This window comes from Macrobrachium rosenbergii, chromosome 4 (assembly GCF_040412425.1).
Source record: "Macrobrachium rosenbergii isolate ZJJX-2024 chromosome 4, ASM4041242v1, whole genome shotgun sequence".
Taxonomy (NCBI): domain Eukaryota; kingdom Metazoa; phylum Arthropoda; class Malacostraca; order Decapoda; family Palaemonidae; genus Macrobrachium; species Macrobrachium rosenbergii.
Window position 1 is genome coordinate 52,204,337 of NC_089744.1, and position 23,838 is coordinate 52,228,174.

General features: G+C 40.6%; 1 protein-coding gene across 1 annotated transcript in view; it reads left to right on the plus strand.

Moving 5' to 3' along the window:
* The window catches only part of Tmem214 (Transmembrane protein 214), a 111,328-nt gene that overhangs the window by 75,480 nt on the left and 12,010 nt on the right, over positions 1-23,838 (plus strand). The window contains exons 10-13 of the mRNA XM_067097158.1: positions 2,459-2,588; positions 17,013-17,109; positions 22,818-22,974; positions 23,117-23,268. Of these exons, the coding sequence (XP_066953259.1) occupies positions 2,459-2,588; positions 17,013-17,109; positions 22,818-22,974; positions 23,117-23,268 (536 nt within the window). The remainder of the gene's footprint in view (positions 1-2,458; positions 2,589-17,012; positions 17,110-22,817; positions 22,975-23,116; positions 23,269-23,838) is intronic.

Below are 23,838 nucleotides of genomic sequence, written 5' to 3' on the forward strand. Positions count from 1 at the left end.
CCACTGAATATGTAAGGACCAGTTAGAAGCTTTAAGAATGAAAAAGCACCAGAAGTTTATTGATTACAAGTAAGGTGCTAGAACATGGTGGTGATATTGTAATAAAGAGTTTCTAATAATAGTTGCATTATATGTCAGAATTTTGTAAATAGTAATTGTTCCTTTATATTACCAGAGCAGTATTAGTAGTAATTTTGAAAATTAGGGAACATGAATGACAACTTGATAGAAGAGGTGTGTGGGTTTAGACAAGTGAGATCGTGTGCAGAACAAAGTACTGACTGTTTCAAAGGAATGAGAAATTTGAGGATAAGTTGAGGATAAGTGGTACAGAAAGTATCTGTTGCAGTGAGTTTTACTGATAGTCCATGAATATTGATGTGCTCATTTGTGTCATTCCTAACTGAAACAAGAATATCAGATGGCATAATGAAAAGGGTGAGTTAGGGAAGCAATGAGGCAAATAGAATTTAAAATGAGATGCTTATCCTTATCAAAATTACATGCAGTACAGTATAGTATGTATTTATTTCTTCCTAACTAGTGTACCCTCTGAATTACAACCAATCATCAGTCATGTATGCAAGTATCTGTAAAGTACTGAGCATGGGTGTCTTAGGGCCCTTTGATCAGAGTGCTGAATTCTGTGTTGCAGCCAACACAGCATTTACATCTCATAGAGCTATTGTTATAGATACAGTTGATCTTGGGAAGAAGCGCTACATCCTGATAAGGAATAACAATCTTGAATCATTTGAGAGAATTTTGGTCTTCTACTGGTCCTTTTGGGTCTGTCCTTAACTAGAATCTTGCCATTTGTCAGTGAGCCTTAGTATAATCCCATTAAAGAGGTGAGTTAATGTGTTGCTATTTTTCTGAATTAAATCAGCTTATTTACAAGCTGGCACAGTCCTTTACTTCTAAGTGAAAGTAAAGAAGTAAAAAAAAAAGCTTGATGTGGACCTATGGGCCTTCACTTTATTTTTCAAAGAAATTACTTCTATTCACCTAAAAGTCATTGTTAAATGTTTGCAAAATGTGTTGATAGTTTGCATTCATCTGTTTGAAAGACATAAATTTTGATGGACTAGTGAATACTCCAGATATGTAGAACTTGTCATTTTTGTTGATGAGAGATATGAAAAATCTGTATTGTCACCATCTGTAAAAATTTTTTTTTTTTATTGAGGCTGGTTTCTGCTATGGTACATTCATGTTTGGTGGGTGTTTTACAGCCAAGAATAATCTTGGCTGTGGTAGTCTCTTTTGCATGCTATCTTCTTGGATCTGGAGTTTTTTTGGCTGTGGTGGCAATCTTCATTTTTTTTGGTGTTAATTTTCAAGCCAACTTTCATTTTCCCTTTTATTAAAAAAGAAAGAGAGTAACATCAAAACCACCTTAAGTGGAAGTTGCTTAACAGGAGGTACTGCTGTGGACAGTGCAAAAGTATTATTTGCCTCGGATATACCACCTGGGTCTATCTGTTAGGCCTGACTGACCTATTTCCATTTGTCCCACCTGTCCATCCATCAAGATTTAAGTTTTCAAAGCACCATAATTTTATTATCTCTAAAGACAAAGACTTGAAACTTTATAAAGGGGATCTATAGGCGATGGAGATTCAACATTTTAGATGGTGGATTCAAGTGTCAAGGTTAAGATCATACTTAGAGGCCAAAAGTTCAATTGAAATTTAACCTTGGCCCTGATTTTTTAACTATATGACATAGAGGCTTCATATTTGTTATACAAGTAACCATTAATGGAGCCCGTGTTCAAAATAAGGTCCAGGCTAGCGGTCAAATAGAAACTTCATGATTGGGATGGATCCTCCAATAATGAAGCCAATATACAGTGTGAAGTTAAAGTCATATTTGGAAGTGTGAGGTCTAAGTCATATTTAGAAGTGGAAGGTCAAATAAGAGTTTACCATTACTGGGGCATTGGGTTTCACAAACTCTTCTTGTTTTATTTTCCCTTCTCTCTTAAAACTTGATTTAAGTCCATTGTAATTCACTAGTAACCTTTGGCATATCAGTGAAACTACGCATTTTGATAGAGCCATTGTTAAAAGGATTTCTGAAGTCAGAATTGTTAACATAAGTGTTTATCTTAGTGGTACTAGTCTAAGATATGCTTTTAAAGAGTTTATGATTAGAATCATATATGAAAATATTTCTAACAGAGAGTATCTTGTACATTTTGTAAAGCAATAGAACACCCGTAGATTATTTGTCATTCAAACTTCATAGCCAGATTCGAAAGCCATTCTTAATTATGAATTATTTCACATTTATGTTCATTGTACTTTTGGGCTGTTATTGTCTATAGTTTCTCTTAAATTGTTTGTGTGCTCATAAAAGTACAAAGATTGTATGTGCACAGTTATACTTTACAGGTATCATGGTATCTCATAGTTGGTTGATGTTTATATTTATGAACTGTTTTTTTTTTCAGGAGTTACTAAGCCATTTAAGAAGAGTCAAGACCAGTAAAAAGTCATCAGGTCCCAGGTTTTGGAGCATCTTGGTAATGGTTTTAATTATTGGTATTATTTGGGACATAAAGTCAGCTGGATCTTTTTATGGTAAGTTGCATTGATATTTGTTTTAGCAATATATGTCTCCTTAGTTTAGTTTTGTTAGCTTTTAATAAGTCTTTAACATTTTGCATAATAAAATTTGATAAGAAATTTTTTGAGACAAAAGGTTGATGTCTATTAACAGTAGCTATGAATGTTGTAGTGAAATCATAACACCTCTGTTATTGTCTTGTAGCTTTTTTCTTCATCTTCAAATAACCTTGCTGTATTGCTTTCTTTGGTTAGTCATGATTTTTGTCACCCATTGATAAATACTAGACCAAAATGATGTTCTGTCAGTTTTGCCTTCAAGGAAATGAGATCTGTTAATATTAATTAGTAGTGTTGAAAGTATATTAGATTATGTCAAAGAATTAACATTTATGGAATGTCAGATTGAGTAAAATTCCTGGTCAGCTGCACTCTCTGAAGCATAGTGAGGAATGCCTTAATTCAAAATCGTAATGCTTTATGTTTAATTATACACCAAACTGCTCATGCAGGTAAAATATATTTTTTCTGCCTGAAATTTCCCAATAGGAACACTGAAAAATTAAAAAAGTACAGTGCCTGTATTGAAGTGAATTTAAGATAAAAAACAAAGCTCAGGTAAGATAGTAAGATTTTGTGCATATGAAATGGTTGAATTTGGAAAGATGATAGGTAAATTAAAACTGAATAACCACTAAAGTAAACATTAAGATGGGTTGAAGAACATAAGCCACTTTACTGTGACTAGAATTTATAATGAATATCACAATAGTGTACAGGCAGTCCCTGGGTTATGTCGGGGGTTCCAGTCCTGAAGCTCAATGTAAGCTGGAAGACGACGTAAGCCAGAACACCATATTAAAATATTGCTGAAAATGAGGAACAAAGTGATGAAAGACTTACCTTTAATCCTTTGCTTGTCTTGAAAACTTCCCAATTGATTTACCATGCTTCTGGTGAGGTGTGATCCATGATCTTGTAGAATTTCCTCCAAAAATGTACAAATATTCTTCGTTGCCGTAAGACTGAAACGACAAAACCTCAAAACACCAAATGAAACCTGGAACGACATAAGTCGAGGCCAACATAACCCGGGGACTGCCTGTACTACATTTGATTAAACTGTACAGTATTTAGAAATACTATAGGTCAGCAGTAAATTGATAGCTTTCAACTGCTTGCACCATGGTTCTCTTCAGTCAACTAACGAAGGATATGAAAACAGTTTAAAAAACAGTCATGGAATTTGGTAGAAGTATAAAAAGTTTTATGTCATGAATTGGTGGTCAGGTTATGGCTGTTGCCATGAATCTGCTTGCCAAACATTGAGATAATCTTAATTGCTCTCTCTCATCTACTTGTTAATCATTCATGGGGATCAGGTGATTTATATACAATGTAAATCAGCTTTACCACTGGTGCATAGTGTCTGTGACAGCTGCTGCTTCAGCCTTCTGTGTGGAGAGAGACAAGGGGAAACTGTATCAGGGGCCTAAAGAAACTGGTTTAAATCTAAGTTTATGGAATTGCAGACTAGTTTGCATGTCTGTCTTCTCGGTTAAAGACTATAGTATTATCTATGGCTTGTCCATACACAGAACAAACCTTTGGTCGTAATGTAAGGGAAAATTCTCTAGCGTCAGCTGGAGTCTGGTTAAAAAAATTACAAGGAGTTGGTGGCATTGGGAGATGGCCAAGGTGACGGTGTGAGGCGAGGAGGGGTTGATCTCCCATACCCCATCTCAGAAGCATTTTGTCAGTTTTTCTTTGACCACCTGTGTGGGAGGTCGTGCTGTTGACCTCTCTCTTGAAAGCTGGTTGTTGTCCACTTCATGCCCACTTGCACCCTCAGATACTGGTTTTATCTATCTTTTTTTTGTGTGTGATTTGTGCATTTTTGTGTATCTTATGTGTCTCTGCTTGAGTATGAAAACCCACAGTGAGGTGACGTGCAGAAGATGACCGAGTGTTGGGACTCAGGCCTACCAGGTGTACCAACCCTTCCCAGCCTATTGTGTCACTGTTCGGCTTCTCGCTCTCCAGTTTCGACCGCCATGACAGTTTCCAAGACCTCTGTCTCAGTGATGTCATCCCATCTCTTTTCGGGTGGAACTTCAGTCACCTTAGCCTCCTCTCAGCTTCGATGACATTCGCCGCTCCCCACTCTGTGACGTCAGCCTATGCCATCAACTACCATTTCTGCTCCCTCTTACTCCCTTATCCAATCTGTTTGTGAAAGAGTCGAAGGTTTCTTCAGGAAGAAGTTCGGTCAGTCAGAAACGAGGGCATCTAAGAAGAGACGTCGTAGATCTTTTTCATCTTCGTCTTCTTTGTGTTCATCATCTACTCCGTCCATTCCCGTCAGATGTTGGACGAAAAGAGACTTCGTAGTTCCCCCATTTAAGAGGATTCATGAGTCTTCCTCCGAATGTTGCTCACCTAATCATGTCTGTGCTGAACCAGTTCTTGCTTCGTCTTGAGTTTCCTCTCAGAACCATTCTACCGTCAAGGCACACGTATGTTTTCCTCCTGCTGTTTCCGATGCTCTTCAACCAATTGATGGCATGAGTACTGTTGACCCTTCAGTTCATACTCAGAAGTCTTCTGCTGTTTCTTCTTCTGTTCCAGGTCCAAGTGTTCCTCAAGTCAGAAGGAAGGACAACAAGTCCCCCATCAAGAAATCTAAACCTCTGGATACCTCTCTCCAGAGGTCTCCTGCATCGCACGTTCACACACATACTGGAAGTCCTATGAGGTTGCATGACTTTCGTTGTATGCCGTCTTCATGTCATCATTCCCAACCATGTTCTTCTGGAAGGCACCGTGTCTGGCGTTTCCCACTCGCACGGATGGAACCATGATTCACGCTCCTGTTCACATGGCCGTGATCAAGTGACTCTCACTTATGTGATTGTGACTCACTCTCCCGTTCACACAGCCATGACTGAACTACACGTAACCCCAATCCTGCATGGTATACTGGGGAACCACGTTCTTGATCTCCTTACGAGCAGCGCTCTCGTTCACACGTCCACGATCAAGATACACGCTCTCGTTCACATGGCTGTGAGCGATCATCATGTCACAGGAGTCTTTCATGGTCTTGTAACCTGTCACGACGCTCACCATTTCATCAAGATTTTTGTTCCCATTCCCAAGGGCATGACCGAGACCAAGACAAAGTTCCATCCTCTAGAGATTTACAGGGTCCCAAAAGAGTTTTAGGCCCTGAAAGGGCTTATGCTCCAGTTTTAAATTGGGACATCTTATCTGTACCTGACTTTACTGATAGACCAGATCATGACTCTCGAGGACAGGAGGTAGAGAATGTGGACCTTCAAGAGTTTTATCTTCCTATGCTGAGGTGCTGGAATTAATTCTTGGTTATAAAGACTTTACTGAAGGACCTGTGGCAACTAATTTGGATTTATCCTTGGGTATCGAAGATTTGCTAGGCCCTAAGAAAGAAGAGAAAACACCCCTAGAGGTGCCATGCTCCAAACTTGCCAGAGGAATTCTTAAGCAATTCTTAACAAAGACTAGTTGACCCAGACCTAGTTTGGTTAGGCACAGGAGTATCCTTGGACCAAGTTAAGGCAGAGAGCACATCTTTTACTTTTCAGGAATCAGCATCAATGGAGGTTTCTGCTTCACTGGCCTTTCAAGCTATTTCATGGTTAGATCTTTTGTCAGCAGAAGTGGCAAAGATCTCCTTCAATGCTATGGCCAAGTTTGCAGACAGTGCAGCCTTTCTGAGATTATTACAGCCTGGTGGGAAAAGCATCTTATACTTGTCCCACCTAACAGCTAATATGTGAGCCAACTGGCTGCTTAAAAGGAGAGCTTCTGCCCTCTCCAAGTTCTTGAAGTTTGTCAGTATGGATTCAGCGCTAGCCTAAAGAATGGGGATATTTTAACTTCTACATCTCTGTTTCCAAGAGACCAGTTAGATTCTGCAGTTGATAGACATACAGCTGATGATAATGACAGGGTGGAACATCAGGCTGTCTCAAAATTATCCGTCCCTTCTTGTGCTAGTACATTACATCCAAAACAAGACCTCAAACGTCTTCTTACATCTCACCAAAGAAGACTCAAGTTTTGACAGTTCAACGTAGGGCTTGTCAACCATCTCCTTCGTCCAAGAAAACTCTTCAGCAATGACCCTTTCAGCACTGCTCTTACAGGCCTGGGAGAGGAGGCAGAGGCAGTGTCAGGAGAGGTAGATGATAGGAGGGGTGCCCCCCCCCCATCACTACCATCGGTGGGGGGATGCCTGGCAAGTCATTGGGCAACTTGGCAGCAGTTCAGGATGGAGACCTCGGTAGTAGATGTTCTTCGGGTGGGATATCTACTCCCCTTCGAGTTTCCTCTCCCACTCTTCTAGTGTCCTCTTCACCAATCAACTTACTTTCTAGGTTTGGCAAAACATCTAGCCCTTCAAGGTGAAGTGAAGAAGATAATGGAAAAAGGGGCTGTGGAGATTGGGAAGGAATTATCTCCAGGATTATACACTGTTCATAATGGAAACTCCTCACACAGTTCTTCAAGCCATCGGGGAGAACGATTTCATGGTCACAATAGATCTGAAAGATATGTACAGTATTTCCAGATTCCAATTCATCAATCTTCCCAGAAGTATCTTCACTTCAGTTTGGGAGAGATAGTTTGCCAGTTCAAAGTTCTTTGCTTTGGTCTTTCAACTGCCCCACAAGTCTTCACCTTAATTTCGACATGGGCACATTCTCAAGGAGTTCGGATCTTAAGATATCTCGATGATTGGCTGTTGCTAGCAGATTCTCAGGTAAAGTTGATCCAACACAGGGATTGTCTTCTTCAATTTTGTCACGACTTAGATATTGTGGTAAATTTGTCAAAGTCAAACCTCAATCCAAGTCAAAGACTTCTAAACCTGGGTATGATAATAGACATGACAGCTGCGAGAGTATTCCCTTTGGAACGATGACTAGAGAAGTTCAGTAACTTTGCCCATCTGTACCTCTCCAAACAGAAGCAACCCACTTGTCAGTGGCAGGTCAATCTGGGTTTCTTGTTATCCTTAGAGGAACTAGTCCCTCTCGGTCAAATACACATTCAATCCATTCAGTGGAGTCTAAAGGAGTTCTTGTCTTCTGCAAAGGATCCTCCCTAGCTCCAGGTACCATTAACAGGAGAGTGAGGGAAGACTTAGCTTGGTGGCTGGATGACAGGAACCTGAGTATAGGAGTGCCCCTTCACTCTCCACCGCCAGAGATTCTTCTGTTCTCAGACGCCTTGCACGAGGGTTGGGGAGCACACTTGGAGGATCTTATAACATCAGGAGAGTGGGATCACCAAGACAAACAACTCTATATCAACATCCTGGAGATGAAAGGTGCCTTCCTAGTACGTCAGGAATTTCGGGGAAGGGTAGTGGGACACTTCGTGGTTCTAATGTCCGACAACACTACAGTGGTAGTTTATGTCAGCAAACAGAGGGCTAGTGTTTCATCATCTTCACAACTTGACAGTTCAACTGCAACAGTGGGTGGTATCTCAGTTAGTAGTTCTCTCTGCCAGATACATCCCAGGCAAGAAGAACGTGGTGGTGGACAAGCTGGAGTCGGGGGGCCAAGTTCTTGGAACAGAGTGGTCACTGCATCAAGAAGTGGCGGAAAGGCTTTTTCATCTGTGGGGAAGGCCATCAATAGACCTATTTGCAATGAGACACAACAAAAAACTAGAGGTATTTTGTTTGGTCATTCCAGATCCTTGGGCCATGGCAGGAGACGCCCTTCAACATCCTTGGGACAATCTGGATGTCTACGCCTTTCCTCCCTTTTGCCCCATTTTTCAGGTCATCAACAGAGTGATGATTTGCCAGAGCCACAGGATGACCCTTGTACCTCCTATGTGGCCTCACACAGAATGGTACCCTGATCTTCTAGCCTTACTGATAGAAGCACCAAGAGAGATCCCTCCTCGGCACAACCTTCTGTGTCAACCGCACATCAAGAGATTTCACCAGTAGGGTCCCTGTCTCTTCATGGTTGGAGACTGTTCAGTATCCCCTGCGAGTGAGAGGCTTTCCTTGCAAAGCAGCAATGGAAATGTCAGGTTACCCCAGGTGATCTTCTACAGCCGTGTACCGGGGAAAGTGGGCCGTCCACTGTGATTGATGTTGTCAGTGGGGTCACTCTCCAATCAGAAGTACTATTCAGAAAGTAGTGTAGACTTCCTCATTTTCCTCCGTAGGGAGAAACTTCTTTCAGTATCAGCAATCAAGGGATACAGGACTGCCCTAGATTTGGTTCTGTGTATGAAAGATGTTAACCTATCTTCTTCATGGGAGATTTCTATGCTCCTCAAGAGTTTTGAACAGCCCTGTTCCCCAAGAGATTTTAAACCTCCTAATTGGGACCTAACACTGGTGCTTAACAGTCACACACAGTCCATACGAACCCCTGAGAGTTTCTTCAGACAGGAATTTAACTCTCGAGATTGGTTTCCTGTTAGCCTTAGCATCTTCTAAGAGAGTAACTAAACCACACGGACTATCTTTTGACGTTAAACACGAGGGGTTGGGGGTCCCGGAATTTGTGGCCAAGACTCAAAATCCTTCTGTTCATAATGACAGATTTGAGTGTTTCTCCATCTTTATTTTCAGATTTTGTTGGAGATAACCCTGATGAATTACTTTTATGTCCTATTAGGGCATTACGTAACTACCTAAAAAGGACTCGTCACCTCAGACCAAGTTGCCAAAGACATTTTGTTAGTACAGGCCGGGTTAAGAAGGAAGTGTCCAAGAATACTATCTCCTTTTGGCTTCAAGAAGTAATTAAATAAGCTTATTCTACTTCATATCCAGAAGCCATTTCAGTGCGTGCAAGAGCACATGATGTTAGGGGTCTAATTCCTTCCATCGTATTCAAAAAGAACCTGTTGGTTCAAAGGATCTTAAAGGCTGGTACATGGCTGCACCAAACCACCTTCACATCTTTCTGCCTGGGGGATGTTGCCCACAGGTCCTTGGACACTTTTTTCCCTTGGGAAGTTTTTTTTTTTTTTGTTTAAACTATCAAAATAAGCAGTTCTAAGTGTTTTTAGAGGGGTTTTAAGTATTCACGGATTTTAGCTATTTGTGGTGGGGGGGGGTGTGGTACGCATCCCCCGCGAGTATGGGGGTTTTACTGTATACTCCCATTACCTTTTCGTTGTTATTAAATTACCTTGCACCTTGCAATGACACTTATTTTGGTTATATTATATTTTATTGAATTTTGGTATGTGAATGATGCTTTAACATTGCCTTTGTTATCAGTGAACCAAGTTGCTGTTAAAACTGCATGATGAGGGTCTTGGCTGAAATGCGTATCTGATGGGTTGTAAAACTTTTCTAGCTTTAGACAATGTCCTGTAAAATGAAATGGATAACAATTTACTAAAGGTTTTATTTTTTAATATGGTCAGTCTCCTCATTATTGTGGATATTCATTAACATAATTGGCCATGGTCAGCAGTCAACAAAAGCCACTCAGGTGAAACAGTATTGCTTATATGGTCTCCATGAAGCCACTAATTATGATATCTGAAATGACCAAGTTTCCACAAAGAGCAACATAATTACCCTGTCAGCTTCAGGTAGCCCTATGAAAATTGAGTATTTTAGCTGATTGGTATGGTTAAACTGCATAATTACAAGAACTTCCATCTGCCAAGGAAAAATTTTGTTGAAAGCTTGAGATGTTCAACATCCCAAAATGAGCTTTTCAAGTTACATCAACAACTATTTTTACTTATAGAACTTACCTGGTAGTTACATATAGCTGTCATCTCTGACGCGCGGCAGAATTTTAAATTTCGCGCTAGCGCTATAAACACCTAGGTGATCCCTCTACCAGCGCCCTCTATAGGTAACAAGGAACTATCCCAACAATGTTCTAGAACCCATTAAGTTTTCTGCCGAGAGACCGGCAACACGGTCTCGTTTTGTGGTTGAATTTTTTGTCTGCAATTTATACTTAAGTATTTCTTTGTGGTTTTTTGCTAGCTAGCGCTTTGCAATTTGTGGTCGGAATTAATTCTTTGTACAATATGTCTGATTCTGGTTCTCAGTATAGATATTGTGCTTTAGGCTGTAGGACTCGTTTGCCTAAGGCGGCTATCGACCCCCATTCAGTTTGCTCTTCATGTAGGGGTAAATTTTGTAATTCAGAGAATACATGTGAGGAATGTATGCATCTAACAACGGATGAATGGTCAGCCTTAGAGAAATATCTACGGAAGTTAGAAAAGGACAGAGTTAGGAAAGCTTCGCAGAGGTCATCATCTGCTAAGTCTGTAGGGCAGGTAATTCAATCTGTTAACCCCTCTCCTATTAACTCTCCTTTGTCCGACCCTGTTGATCCCAATCCTATCACTGTGTCAGAGTTAAAAGTCCAGATGGACACTAAATTTTCAGCAGTCCTTTGGCCATCCAGACGATGGGCCAAGCCATTGAAAAGTTGGCTCCTCAAGTGAAGTGTTAGTGGAGGAGGTGTCTGTTCGGCCCACTCGTTCTCCCAGGTCTAGACCTCTGTCGGACTCCCTGGTTCAGGAGAGGGCATGTCGAAAACTGAAAGGAGGCGAGTGGGGCTTGCTCCCAACAGTCACCCCCTCAAGTATTCCTGTTGTGCATTCCCAGGATGCTTCCATGACGCCATAGAAAAGGCGCTGCTGGGGATGTGTCTTCTAGTGGTGATGATTCTTTGACTCCTCCTCGAAGTGGGCGCTTCAAGCATTCTTCTCGCCCTCTCAAGAGGTCTCGCGCCGTCTCTCCTGCAGCGATTCCTAAGAAAAGATCGTTGACGGATCCGCAAGCGGGCTGTAGCTTCTGGGAGGATCCTGAAGCTTTTTCCTCCTCCTCTTCAGTGGATCAGCCCCCTCGTCGGAAGGAACCTACGCGTACTTTTGCTAGTAATAAGCGTGTTTTTCGTACCAGGGCGTCTACATCTCGTCCAGCCTCATCGCAGATAGTGCCTCCTCCTACTACCGGTCAACAAGATCCCCGTTTTGTCGCTCAAGTTACGGACAAATTGACGGATCTTATTCAGTTCTTTTGTGGCGCTCGTGCTGCTTCGGGAGCACCTGTTGCGGAGGCACTTCCTTTGAATGCGCCACAAGTCTTGGCTCAAGAGCCTCCCACTTCGCATGCACCAGTGAAGAGGCTCAACCAGGCGCTTCAGCATTCTTCTCTGGCTCCGGATACGCCACGTTCTGTTGGCGAAGCGCCACTCCAGCTTGGCTCGGCGCCACTTCAGCATGGCGCGGCGCCACTTCAGCTTGGCGTGGCGCCACACCTGACGGATTCGGCGCCACATCGGCATGGTCGCAAGACTTTAGATTCCGTGCGACCTACGTTTCGTCAGGAAACTGTTCCTGTACACCAATTGTCTCCTGTGTCTTCTGTAGAAGAGGAAAATGAAGAAGATGTAGAAATAGAAGAGGACTTTCCAGGAATCAAGGAGAAATCTTCGGGTTATAAGGAGTTACTCAAGTTTTTCGTGGAGAACTTTGGGGACTCTTTTAAGCCTTCGACTCCGGCATCTCCCAGATCGCAGTTTAAGAGAGATAACGCCTCGGATCCAGCTCCTTTTACACGCCTAGTTTTGGCGATTTCGGCCAAGAAGGCTATCAAGAAGATTAATTCCTGGCTCTCAGACAAGAGAGAGCAAGGCAAGAGTATGTTTTTGTCTTCCACCCTCCAGATTGGCTCATCGCAGCCGCATGTGGTACGAGACTGGAGAACGTTTTTCTTTGGGTGTGTCTGCCTCCGCTCAAGGGGACTTCTCCAGTCTAGTGGATTCAAGTCGTCACACAGCTCTTCAATCAGCGAAGATCTTTTTCACGCAGTCGGAGTTGGATCATCTTCTCAAGAGTATTTTCGCTGTTGTGGAGGTCATCAGTTTCCTTGATTGGTCAGTGGCGGCTCTGGCTAGGAAAGTCAAAGAATTCGGACTTTCGGATGCGCAGTTGACAGATTTCACTTCGGTAGTCGACTGCATAGACAAGGGAGTATGCGATTGTGCCTTGGAGCTAACTTCGGTTTTTGCAACCGGAGTTCTGAAGAAACGACAACTCTGGTGCTCTTTTTTGGCGAAGGGTGTTTCCCGCAGCCAGAGGTCTGCTCTCCTCTTTGCCCCTTTGTCGAAGGACCACTTGTTCCCGAAGGAATTAGTTCGAGAGACTGCTGAAGCTCTCACACAAAAAGCAACACAGGACCTGTTGGCTCAGTCAGCAAAGAAGCCGAAGAAGACTACTCCTGTAGCTACTTCGCCAAAACTTCGGTGTTTTCGGACACTTCCAAGGCGTTCAGGGCAAGTCTGCTTCTCGGCCCTTTTCCAAGTTTCGTGGGAAAGGAAAATCTTCTACTCGACCTTCCAATTTTCAACAAAAAGAAATGAGTGTGCTGTCCTCCACATAGCAGTAGGTGCCAGACTCAGTCGTTCTCGGAGGCCTGGCAAAGGTCACTCAAGATCCTTGGACCTTACAGGTGATCCGGGAAGGGTACTCCATCCCATTCCAACAAAAGCCCCCTCTGTCGGACGCTCCAGTCGCTTTTCAAGCATACTCCGACTCTCAGAAGTTTTGCGCCCTTCGAGAAGAAGTAGAAGCACTACTAAGGAAACAAGCCATCGAATTAGTGCCGACCCCATGCTCTCCGGGGTTTTACAACCGCCTCTTTTTAGTTTCGAAGGCGTCGGGAGGTTGGAGGCCGGTTCTAGACGTGAGCGCATTGAACGTTTTTGTAAAGAAGACGAAATTTTCGATGGAGACGACAGAGTCGGTGTTGGCATCTCTTCAACCGGGCGACTGGATGGTCTCGATAGACCTCCAGGATGCGTACTTCCACGTTCCAATCCATCAGGAATCAAGGAAGTTCCTGAGGTTTGTTTTCCAAGGCAAAGTTTTCCAGTTCAGAGCTCTTTCTTTCGGACTGTCAACTGCACCTCAAGTGTTTACAAGAGTTCTGTCAACGGTGGCGAAGAATCTTCACTTGCAAGGAATAAGGATGTCAATGTATCTGGACGACTGGCTTCTGAAAGCACACTCCAAAGCCAAATGTGTGGAGGACCTAATAAAGACATTATCTCTGGCAAAGGAACTAGGTCTACTAGTCAGTGTTCCGAAATCGTCCCTCTCACCATCACAACAGATGGTTTATTTAGGAGTGAGGATGGACTCTCTGACTTTTCGGGCTTCTCCATCAATACGGAGAGTAGAGTCTTGTCTAAGCATGATAGACGACTTTCTACATCGCGAGGTTTGCTCAGCCAACCAGTGGATGAGCTTGCTGGGGACCTTAGCCTCGATGGAGAAGTTCGTAAAACTGGGGAGACTCAAGATGAGGCCTCTGCAGTTTTATCTACAAAGCCAATGGCCACGCATAAAACCCATCCGGATTCCTTTCTTTTCAAGATCTCAGATCAGATCAAGAAGGAGCTGTTCTGGTGGAATTCAAGAGAAAGACTAGAGGAGGAATTTCTCTTTTATCAAGAACCCAGACCTCACACTCTTGTCAGGCGCTTGGATCAGGGGTGGGGAGCGACTTTAGACAACAAGGAATGTTGGGCCTGTGGCAGGAAGAACAGAAAGAACTGCACATAAATGTGAAAGAACTGAAAGCGGTACATCTAGCCCTGATGCAATTTCAACAAGAGGTAAAAGGCAAGGTAATTCTAGTTCAGTCGGACAACACGACAGCTCTTGCTTATATCAAAAGGCAGGGGGGCACTCATTTCCTTCTCCCTGTATCAGACGACCAAGGAACTTTTAGAATGGTCGGAAGAGAACGCAGGTCACGTTATTGACCAGGTTCATAAAAGGCGAGAGGAATGTAACAGCGGATCTCTTAAGCAGGAAGAATCAAGTCTTGCCCACGGAATGGACCTTACATCCGCAGGTTTGCAAACAGTTGTGGAATCTGTGGGGTTGTCCGCTAGTAGACCTGTTTGCAACAGACAGAACAAAACGCCTCCCTGTATATTGCTCCCCAGATCCGGACGACAAGGCACTTTGGGTGGATGCAATGACAATGAGTTGGGATTGCCTGGAACTTTACGCTTTTCCACCTTTCAAAATTATCAGGAAGGTCTTGGAAAAGTTCAGGAACCACAAGAACACCAAGATGACACTAATTGTTCCTTTCTGGCCATCGAGGGAGTGGTTCCCAGATCTTCTCCTCCTCCTCGCAGATTTTCCGAGGATCCTCCCGTCGAGGAAAGATCTACTCAGACAGCCCCACTTCCTGAGGTTCCATCAGAACTTGTCCGCTCTACGGCTTGTCGCCTGCAGACTGTCGAGCGACTCCTCAGGAAGAGAGGTTTTTCAAAGGAGGTTGCAAGCGCTATTCTGCGACCCAGAAGAAAGTCTTGGACGCAGTATACCAGGCAAGATGGAATCAGTTTAGAGACTGGTGCAATAGACATGGAGTTTCGTCTTCTAAAACCTCTCTAAATCAAATAGCGAAGTTCTTGCTATCCCTTTATAAGGAAAAAGGATTGTCTTTGAGCACAATTAAGGGGTATCGATCAATGCTTGCGTCGGTATTTAAGCACAGAGGTCTAGACATCTCGAACAATCAGGATCTAACGGATTTACTTAAGTCTTTTAATACCTCGAAGACGAAAGTTCCTAAACAAATAGCATGGAATTTGGACATCATTCTTAAATGGATTTGTTCAGATTAATTCGAACCTTTGGCAAATGTCTCGTTGAGAAATTTGACTAAGAAAACTATTTTTCTAGTAGCACTCGCAACAGCCAGGAGGGTGAGTAAGGTTCATGCCTTGGACAAAACTATTGGTTTCTCTCAAGGAAAAGCTGTATGTTCTTCCTCTCTTAGGTTCTTAGCGAAGAACGAAGATGCGTCCAGACCATGGCCGAGGTCTTTCAGCATTAAGAGCCTTTCAGATCTTGTGGGAGAAGGAGAACAAGAGAGATTGTTGTGCCCGGTGAGAGCCTTAAAGTTCTATATTCACCGAACAAAAGGTATCAGGGGCTCTTGGAGAACTTGTGGTGTTCTGTGAGAAACCCGTCAAGACCACTTTCTAAGAATGCTCTTGCTTTCTTCTTAAGAGTTATTTCAGAAGCCCATGTGAATTGTCAGGACTCAGACACGGGAACTCTGAAAGTGAGAGCACATGAGATAAGAGCTGTAGCTACTTCTTTAGCTTTCAGGCACAATCTCTCAGTGCAAAAGATTGTGAATTCTACATTTTGGCGATGTAAGTCGGTCTTCGCATCACATTACTTGTCAGAATTGAAGACAGATTTTGACAATGGCAGTACCTTAGGGCCTTTAGTAGTTACTGACACGGTGGTGGGTGAGGGAGAAAGAGGGGCAACCCTATCCGACTAACATTTTCTCCTTGAAGTTGGAAATTGAGTTTGTTGCGTCGTCTGTAGGTACTATGTTTGTTGGTTTAGGAGTACCTACAGTCTTTTAATTTTGTGGTTGAAAGTTTTTAATTTTATATTATGGTGATAGAGGTGATCCCTTATTGTTAATTTGGTACTGCGCCCAGAGCAAGGGCATACTAAGTCTTGTCCGTCACGGCGTTGTCCTCACGACAAGTACTAACAGATTGTATCTGACACCGGATCCTTTATATCCTGTCTATACAATCGAGGGATAAGCAGACTACAGAGGCAGTAACTGCTGAGTCAGCAATCCTTCAAGGTAAGGAACTAAAATTCATGTTTTTGATTTCTAACAATATATGTGGCTGACATGGTCCCACCTCCTCTAAAGGTGCCAATCAGCTATATGTAACTACCAGGTAAGTTCTATAAGTAAAAATGATATTTTTATGATAAAATAAGGTTTTACTTATACTTACCTGGTAGTTACATGAGTAAACCCGCCCACCTCCCCTCTCATGTCAAGTGGGCTTAAAACTTAATGGGTTCTAGAACATTGTTGGGATAGTTCCTTGTTACCTATAGAGGGCGCTGGTAGAGGGATCACCTAGGTGTTTATAGCACTAGCGCGAAATTTAAAATAATGCCACGCGTCAGAGACGACAGCTATATGTAACTACCAGGTAAGTATAAGTAAAACCTTATTTTATCATAAAAATATCATGTTTATCCAGTTATGTGAAGGGCAGACAAATGTGAAATGTGAATGCAGGTACTGTACCTTTAGTTTCCAAAAAGATATTTTATGACATAACACTTATGTAATTAGTTTATCCCTAATCTACCAAGTAAGATGAAAATAAACTGAGTTTTATTATTATACCTACAATTGGCCAGCAGTAATCTTTGTACAGTATTAAAGAGTAACATTTTAAGCTGAATTTTCATTGTATGATGTGTGTGCAAGGGGAATTAATACAAAATCACCAACCAATTGTAAATAAAGGAAATAATGCACAATTTGAAAAATTTTTAATTTGTTTAAATCTTTTTCAGGTTCCAAAGTAGGTTTGACATTAGAAAGAGCAGGACTTATTCCATATGTAGAAGCCATTGGCAGATCTCTCAGATTTGCAACCATTCAAGTGTATAGGTAAGCCTATATTAGCATTCTTCTTGTGAGAGGTCATATGTATATATTATGCAGTTTACCCTGACATGTTGCACACATAGATATACACCTGCTGGCTAGCCAATAGGCTAGGCTTACACATTGACTGTACATAATAAAGGCACAATCATTTATATAACGTTAATTAAAATTACTTAAAATCTTCTGATACTGGAACACAAGCATTTAAGTAATTCCTTATGTTTAACTTACAATTTTGTTATTTATTTTCATTTTGTTTGTAAATTTAAGCTCTCATAAATTCATTGTCACTGTCCAAGTTATACATTGGAGGCAGAGGAGATGGAGGGATGGGAAGGTGGGGGGAGGAGTCCTGAGTAGTGAAGGCAGGAGGTTGAGAAAATTTCAGTGCCTGAGATGACACTGATATCATGAACCTGTGTAGGCTTAATTGTGACACCCGCAAACGGTATTAGAATTGGCTGATTGGCCCTAAGAACCTACAGTAAGTCTGTCTGTCTGCTTAAAAAAAGAAAAAAGGAAAAAACCTTTCCATGGAAAGGCAGAAGAGATATTATTTATATAGCATAGTAAATGTAAAGGTAGGAAATTCCAAAAATGTCACCTACTTTACTTAGGCAACGTAATACAGAGATTGAAACTTTGGTAAATATGTAATGCAGTTTATTTACTGATAAATTAACACCATCAGCATGTGGAATCAAATAATCATACATAAAGAAAGAGATTGAGACGGTAAACAGACAGACAGACATTCATATGATTGCCTACGGAACCATCAGTTTACATGTACAGTTCTTGTACTGTGTACAGAACTGGCTAGTTGGAGAGCTGGTCACAAGTTTGAGCAGTTGTTAAATAGGTATGCTGTTAAGTGAGGAGTGTCTGCATTTGACTTTATGCCAATCATTGTTGTTGTGTGCAATTTTAGCCCATTGTTATTGTTAAAAAAGTTTCAATTTGCAATTGGTTGCAGGGTGTGGGACAGAGTAATCCATTTTACATTATATCTTTTGGGAAAAATTGCCTTGGTTGATGAACAGATCTGCTCTCCAACCTCTTAAAACTACTACTACATTGCTCAACTGTAGGGTGATCCCCCAATTGCACAGGTAAATTCCTAGTTGTGCATGTAAGGCCTTATATGTTATTCAATATATTTGGCTTATCTTTTATCTAACTCCCTCTTGAACATTATAAAAAAGAGATTTGAATAATCACATCTTTTAGAGATGGCTCATTAACTCCAGGAGTGAGGTGGTTCAGGAGGTAGGACTCAGCATTCTTTCTACTTTGCCTCCCAACATAATTAGTGTGGGATTTATTGCAATCTTGCACTGTTCTCAGTCTTGTCAGCCAGGTTTGGCCTGCACTTGTCCTACACTGATTATGCTAGCACTGTCACTATTGGCTAAGGTAAGAAGTAGAAACAGGAAGTCGGCTCTCACTGGTGTCATTAGCGGATAAATGGATTCTATGAAAAGTTTATAGTTTCTTTTTAAGATTCTTAGAGTTTGTATTCTTTTTGTTTTGGACAATTCTGTTGAGGATCCTTGTGGCCCTGGGCCCCATGATGAAATAACAATACAATTGACACTTACAGGTTAGGGTAAAATTAAACTGGTAGAGGATAATACCAAGGGATCACTAATGGCAACTGTGGCTCCTTATACTCCATCAGAATCAAAGTTTGGGCCAAATAGGTAACTTAGTGAGAGACAAAAATAGCTTGAGAAGTTAGAGGTCATGCCATGTATACATGAGCATACCTGTTTGGATAAATTCCTTGATTCAAAGAAGATTGTGGTATCTTTTGAAGTTTATTGGGAGGCAGTAAAATGTTTAGATGGGGCAAAAATGTCCTCACTGGCCAAAGGATCTCTGTTGGTAGAAGTGCACACATCCTTTGAAAGTGAAAAGTGAAAGGGATGGGAAACATGCAGTTGAAATGACGCTAGATATGCTCCTTGTAAAATTTGAATCAAAGTATTACTGTCATTTTCTCAAGTACTGATGAAATTTTCAGAGGGAAAACTATAAAAAGAATTTCACCTCCAACTTGTTTTCAGATGCCTAACCCTTGCCACTGTGTCGTTCCAGTTGCATTAGATGGAACTCTAGTCAAGTTCTAGCTGTGTTCCCACACACTGGGTACTTTCCATGCTGCCAGATCAACTGGCTTGTAGTCATATCACCAGTTGCTAGTACCTCCCATGCACAAGAACTACAAGTGCAGTCAAGATAAATCACGCTGTTGGTCATTATTCAGTATTTTTTTAGACAACGCATGGTCAGTTGTTATTTTGGTTCAAGAGAGAAAAGATTTTTAACACCCATGATGAAACTTCAGCAATCAAGAATGACTCAGCCAGCATGTTCAGCCCTAAATTGATATTTGTTTCACTTGTCACACAAATTTGATATACAAGAAATCCTCCAATTATCCAGGTTAATAGAGTCAAGGGCCTGCCAGATAAGGATGATAAAAGAAATCTAGGAGTGTTCAAGGGCAACTCTGTACCCTTCCTCACCTAACCTTGTCAATACCACATAACTATAACCCTCACTGTGCTTTTAAACAACAACCATCATACTTTAAACTGAAAATGTAATTATCTACCTTTTTTTTTCCATACAATGTTTTTAACAAAGTATAGTGCATAAGTACATTTTGAGAAAAAATGTAACCACTTCCTTTTCTTTCTCTTGTAAATAACACAGTTCAGTAGGTAGGTAGCCTATCTGTTTTACTCACAGCTTACCATGGTTTTATGACCATTAATATATTTTTATTTAGCAGCTTTCTTATCAGTTTATTGTATTACCATACACAAGATACAAAATGTGTATGTGTGAACTATTGACTTAGGTTAGGTGTTGCACTCGCAGTAACCATTTGCATAAGTCCAGTAGCCTATTACAGCTGTATTAAAGAGAAAAGTAATGAAACTGATATTTTACTTACTGAATCCACTTATACTGTATTATTATCATGTTATATCATCATTGTAATATGTATAAAAAACGTGTTGGCTGCCTCTTGCTGTGACTAATGTTTATGTCCTCTGAATCAGCTGATTGAGCCTACTGGCAAAAGAATGAGGAGATTCATATTTTAGTTGGTAAAAGAAACTAATGTATTACTGGAATTATTATTTTTATTTTTGTACATATATGTGAAACAGTTATACAAAGGTAAACTAACATACTTTATGTTAAAGTGAAATCCTTCAAAATCACAAAACAGCTGTTTGCCAATCGTCATACTTGTTGTTGTTTATGTCAGCTCTTTGGTAAGTGGTGGTTAATTATAAGGGATAGTTATGAATTGTTACATAAGCCATGTTTGAAAGTCTAGCTAATACAATCTACCGAAAATTAAATTTGTTCGGTAAGGAAAGACTATCATGGAAATTGTTTAAAACACCTTGTGTTTACATCTTTAGTACATATGGCATTTCTCAGTGACGATTGTCCAAAGCAAGTTAATTTTAAGAGCACTAGTAAAACATAGTTGATAATTTTCTTTTTTTATTGGAATTAAAGAATTTTTATTTCACCTCAAAATATCATGGAAGCTTTACTTGGGGTATGTTTGTGTGTGTTTGTGTATACACATCTACATGTGGGATTTCATGAATGTTGACATTACTGTGTCTACGGTGTGTGCGTTTGTGTGTGTTTCTTAATGTGGTATCACATTTGCCATTTTTCTTAATTTCTAATTTACTGTTCAGTATTTCATTACAAGTTTAGTTGATTCTAAGTTTGGTTATCATAAATAACAGTGCACAAGAGAATATTTTATCACTTGATCTCTCTCTCTCTCTCTCTCTCTCTCTCTCTCTCTCTCTCTCTCTCTCTCTCTCTCTCTCTCTCTCTCTCTCTCTCTCTCTCTCTCGTACCCTATGCACAAGATGGCATTTACCTTTTGGGTTGTAAAAATTTAAAAAATGAGAAAATATGGTAAAATATAAATGAGAATACTGTAGTGTAAAATATAAATAAAAAATTTTAAGCATAACAACACGAAACAACCTCTATCAAGTCAAAAATCTACCTAGCCCTCTTCACCCATCCAACACTGCATCCCCACCCCGTCCCAGACAGGAAAACTGCTCCCCAGCTCCACCCACCTTCCAAAACAACCCCTTCTCTGAGTGAGTTCTACACAGCCTTACTGCCCCCCCATCTCCCGTGGTGCCCAGATATCTGAACCCCCCACCTTAGAAACTTCTCAGTGCCTCCCCACCTCCCAAAACCCTTTCTCAGTCTGTTTGATTGTAAGCAGTAATACCAGCATTTTCCATCGGAGAGCATTTTTTTCAAACTTTGTAAAAATTTACATATATACAGTATCTTTGGGGCCTTGGTCCCTAGTCTGGGTGTGTCTGATAATGTTGAGTTTTGGATAATGGTGATGCAGATAATTGAAGGATTACTATACAACATGTAAATGAACACCATTTCTTTCTACACCTCTACATGCGTATTGTGCAAAGTAAAGTAAGATTAATCTTTTGTTTATTGAATCTCTATTCCTGACTATATTAAAGGACAGAATGGTGAAACAAGTAAAAATATAAGAAGGTAAAGTGATGCAGTGAGATTGATAACATTCATACTGAGATGAGGCACATTTTTATGAGCCAGTGAGCACAAATACATGACAAAGCCATGAACAACACAGTGATAACAGAATGTCTGTCTCAAAATAGTATTGCAGTAGCATATGCAGAATATGCATGCAGATTGTTAACAGAGGAGGGGGATAAGAAAAATAGAATAAGTAAGTGAAAACAACAGGAATTAGAGTATCAACCAAGGATGGTTAGATCATATCAAAGTTTGAAATGGAAGAGCCAGTCTTTGGAAATCATGAAATCAGTGAGGCTTTGCAGACACTCACTTCTTGGCAGTCACCTTCAGTTTGGTTTGAGAACACTGCTTATCACATTCGAACTCTCCTGCCCATTATTATTCATGCCTGCTCAAGTTTGCCCAGTAAAGCTAACTGATGATAATTGGGTGAATACCATTTGATCTAAAACAAGGGCACAACTAGGTATAACTCATAGGATAGTATCTTCGAGGGTTTGCCACATTTGATGAAGTTGGTAGATGCAGTTTTTGCTACTTTATCTGCTCCCTTGATTTTTTAATACCTACAGTGTCCCAACATATTTCAACATTTGTATGAACTTATAGGAGAATGTTTTGTTAGGGTTTTGAAAGCACTATAAGTCTGTAAAAGTTCTATTTTTTTTAAATATGAACTGCTGCAATTACTGTATTACAGGGGGTTCTGCTTTGATATTAGATGGAGTTTTAGGTAAGGAGAACCAGCTTGGAATGGTTGAATAATTAAATTTTTTACCAAAATTAAGTAGACCCATTCACTAACATACTAAAAAGTGCACAGTGAAGGGGGTAAGATGATAGTCCAACATAATTTTTGAAGAAATTTACAGTGGTTACATTTGGAAGTTATCAATGCCTGGTTCATGGTTTTGTTTTTTTAAGCACTGTTTACAGTACCTATTGCTGTGAAAAAAATTTCCTAAGACATGAAGTTTTGTTACAATTATTTTTCATCTATCCACTTTTGTTTGATAAACAGAGTACTTAGCATTGAAATTTCTCTTTAGCTTTTTTGAACTTTATTGCATTTCAGATGCAGTTTACTAATGGAAAGTTAATGTTTACAGATGGTGTGTACATAACATACCTTTCTACTACAGCAAGGGATGCGATTTAGCAGAACCATATCTGCTGCTAGTTTGGAGTTGGTTTGGAGTAGCAGTTACATATTTTTGGGCTGGGCTAGAATCAACAGTAAAATATATTCCCATAATGAAGGAATCGGTATGTTTTTGCTATTTTCTTTTGTAATTTTAGTGATATTCCAGTGCTGATATTGAACATCTATGCTTGTCATATACTGTAGATCTTAATATATGGTATAATACTTGATTAACTCAAAATACCACACATGTATTTTTTTCAGTTTGACAAGAGTCTACCAGGGTTAAGCACATCAGTTAGTCATTATGCAAGTGCTGCACTGGAGTATGGGAATACTACTGCAATTGTAGTGAAGGATGCTGCAATGCCTTATTTGTTGCAAGTTCACCATTATATATCTACTAAAGTTCTTATGTAAGTGAAAATTCAGATCTTTTTCTTTGTAACTTGTATTCCAGATTTATTTCTTTATACATCTTAGGGCATTCCAGCAGATCAGCTTTCCAGTAAAATCCTCATAATGAACTTCCTTATCATAGTGAGCTTTCTTAGATAACAGACAGTATCCATTACCAGCCAAGCTGTTTGGTAAAATACCTCTGTAAATAGGATAAGATGAAATGATTGGGATTGGGTGCTATTTAGCAGTTCATGGGCAGCAAAGGTTGCAAGGGGATACTGCTAAGGTATGTGTGTAAGATAAGAGAGCCTATTTTGTGCCCTTTATTTTTCTTACTTAGCTTCCTGATAGATGTGTATCAAGCATCCTCCAGATTGCAGAGTATCTTTTATTATTATCATCACATCATCATTTTCTCCAAAGAGGAGTACCACCTATACTGAGCCCAGTATGGCCCATTTTAGATTGTGGTTGGGAGTTTTTTTTTTTTTTTTTTTTTTTTTACACAATATCCCTCCCTTTGGCCACCCAGGCTGCAGTGCTTTCAGCCTTTTACTTACTGACCATTCCAGTTGGGGTCTTTC